At 46.1% G+C, this 1,506-nt stretch overlaps 1 protein-coding gene across 2 annotated transcripts in view; it reads left to right on the forward strand.

The window, feature by feature from the left end:
• LOC308159254 (creatine kinase S-type, mitochondrial-like) overlaps positions 1-1,126 on the forward strand; it is a gene marked incomplete at both ends in the record, with an annotated part of 5,674 nt that extends 4,548 nt beyond the window's left edge. For both annotated transcript variants that reach the window (XM_080533002.1, XM_080533001.1), the window contains 3 exons: positions 1-93; positions 286-411; positions 1,010-1,126. The exon at positions 1-93 is cut by the window's left edge and continues 42 nt beyond it. In XM_080533002.1, coding sequence (XP_080389128.1) covers positions 1-93; positions 286-411; positions 1,010-1,126 — 336 coding nt within the window. The remainder of the gene's footprint in view (positions 94-285; positions 412-1,009) is intronic.
• Positions 1,127-1,506: the final 380 nt, after the last annotated feature.

Consider the following 1,506-nt stretch of genomic DNA (forward strand, 5'->3'; position numbering starts at 1 on the left):
AACGAGCGCCTGGGCTACATCCTCACCTGCCCCTCCAACCTGGGCACTGGGCTCAGGGCTGGGGTACACGTACGCCTGCCTCACATGAGCAAGGTAAAACCCACCCACACACACACACACACACAAACATACACACACACACCACACACACACATGCATATGCACACACACACACAAAGGCACATGCACATACACACATATGCATACTCACATGCAAAGAGAAAGGATCAAAGGAAAAGTGTGTGTGTGTGTGTGTGTGTGTGCGCGCGCATCTGTGTTTCACAGGACCCCCGCTTCGCTAAGATCTTGGATAACCTGAGGCTACAGAAGAGAGGAACAGGTGGAGTGGACACAGCTGCTACTGGAGACACCTTCGACATCTCTAACAACGACCGTCTAGGCAAATCAGAGGTAGAGAGAGAGAGAGAGAGAGATAGAGAGAGAGAATGAACACAGACAGTTCTCTAGTCTAATCCAGACATGGAGGGTGTGAGGAGGGCGTAAGCAACCACCAGTACGGCTTAAACCTATCATAATGGCAGAGAAGGGGATTATGCCCCAGGGCTCTCAGACATAGTAGACTTACTATAGAGTGTTATAGCAAGACTCCAACAAGACTGCTTATGACACTTATGTCATATCTATGACAGTGATAATGTGCAGTCCCATCATGACAGAGGGTTTAAGTAAAGTATAATAACCAATAGTCTGGATAGATACAGTAATACTTTTATAATTTTGCCATTTAGCAGACGCTTTTAATCCAAAGCGACTTACAATTACGAATTACAGGGACATTCCCCCTGGAGTAACTGAGGGCTAAGTGCCTTACTCAAGGGCACACTAGTAGTGGTGTGGTTTCAGGTGGGATTTGAACTCACAACCTTCCGATCACAAGTCCAACTCACTATCCACTAGACCACCACTACCACCTAGACACAGATACAGATACAGTAGATGGTTGCGTGTGGGTAACTGTGTGTATTTCTGTCACCGCGTGTGTTTCTAGGTGGAGCTGGTCCAGTGTGTGGTCGACGGTGTCAACTACCTCATTGACTGTGAGAAGAAGCTGGAGAAGGGGCAGGACATCAAAGTCCCCGCCCCGGTCGCCCAGTTCAGGAAGTGAGCCTCGGCACCCTGGGATAGGGCAGATCCTCCAACCGCTGGACGCTAAACCGATGGTCTGATGTGTACGAGAAAACTCAGGACATGATGTATGATTGTATGAACGTATGTGAACACTAAATCAGAAACAGAATCAGAATCAGAAACAGGACTTATTGCCAAGTAGGTTTTCACATGTAAGGACTTTGCTTTGGTCTGCTGGTGCATAACAATAAACAAAGTGCGAAGACAATAACAGACACAAACATAATTGAAAAATAATAATAATAATAATAGAGATGAAAAAGTATTTATAAGAATAATGCAATGTGACATAAGAATAGTGCAGTGTGACTGTTTGGTGTCAGTGGGGGTCAAGATAACAGTCAGTGTCACTGGGGG

The sequence above is a fragment of the Nansenia antarctica genome, assembly GCF_963989245.1.
Source record: "Nansenia antarctica genome assembly, chromosome: 5".
NCBI classification, from domain to species: Eukaryota; Metazoa; Chordata; class Actinopteri; order Argentiniformes; family Microstomatidae; genus Nansenia; species Nansenia antarctica.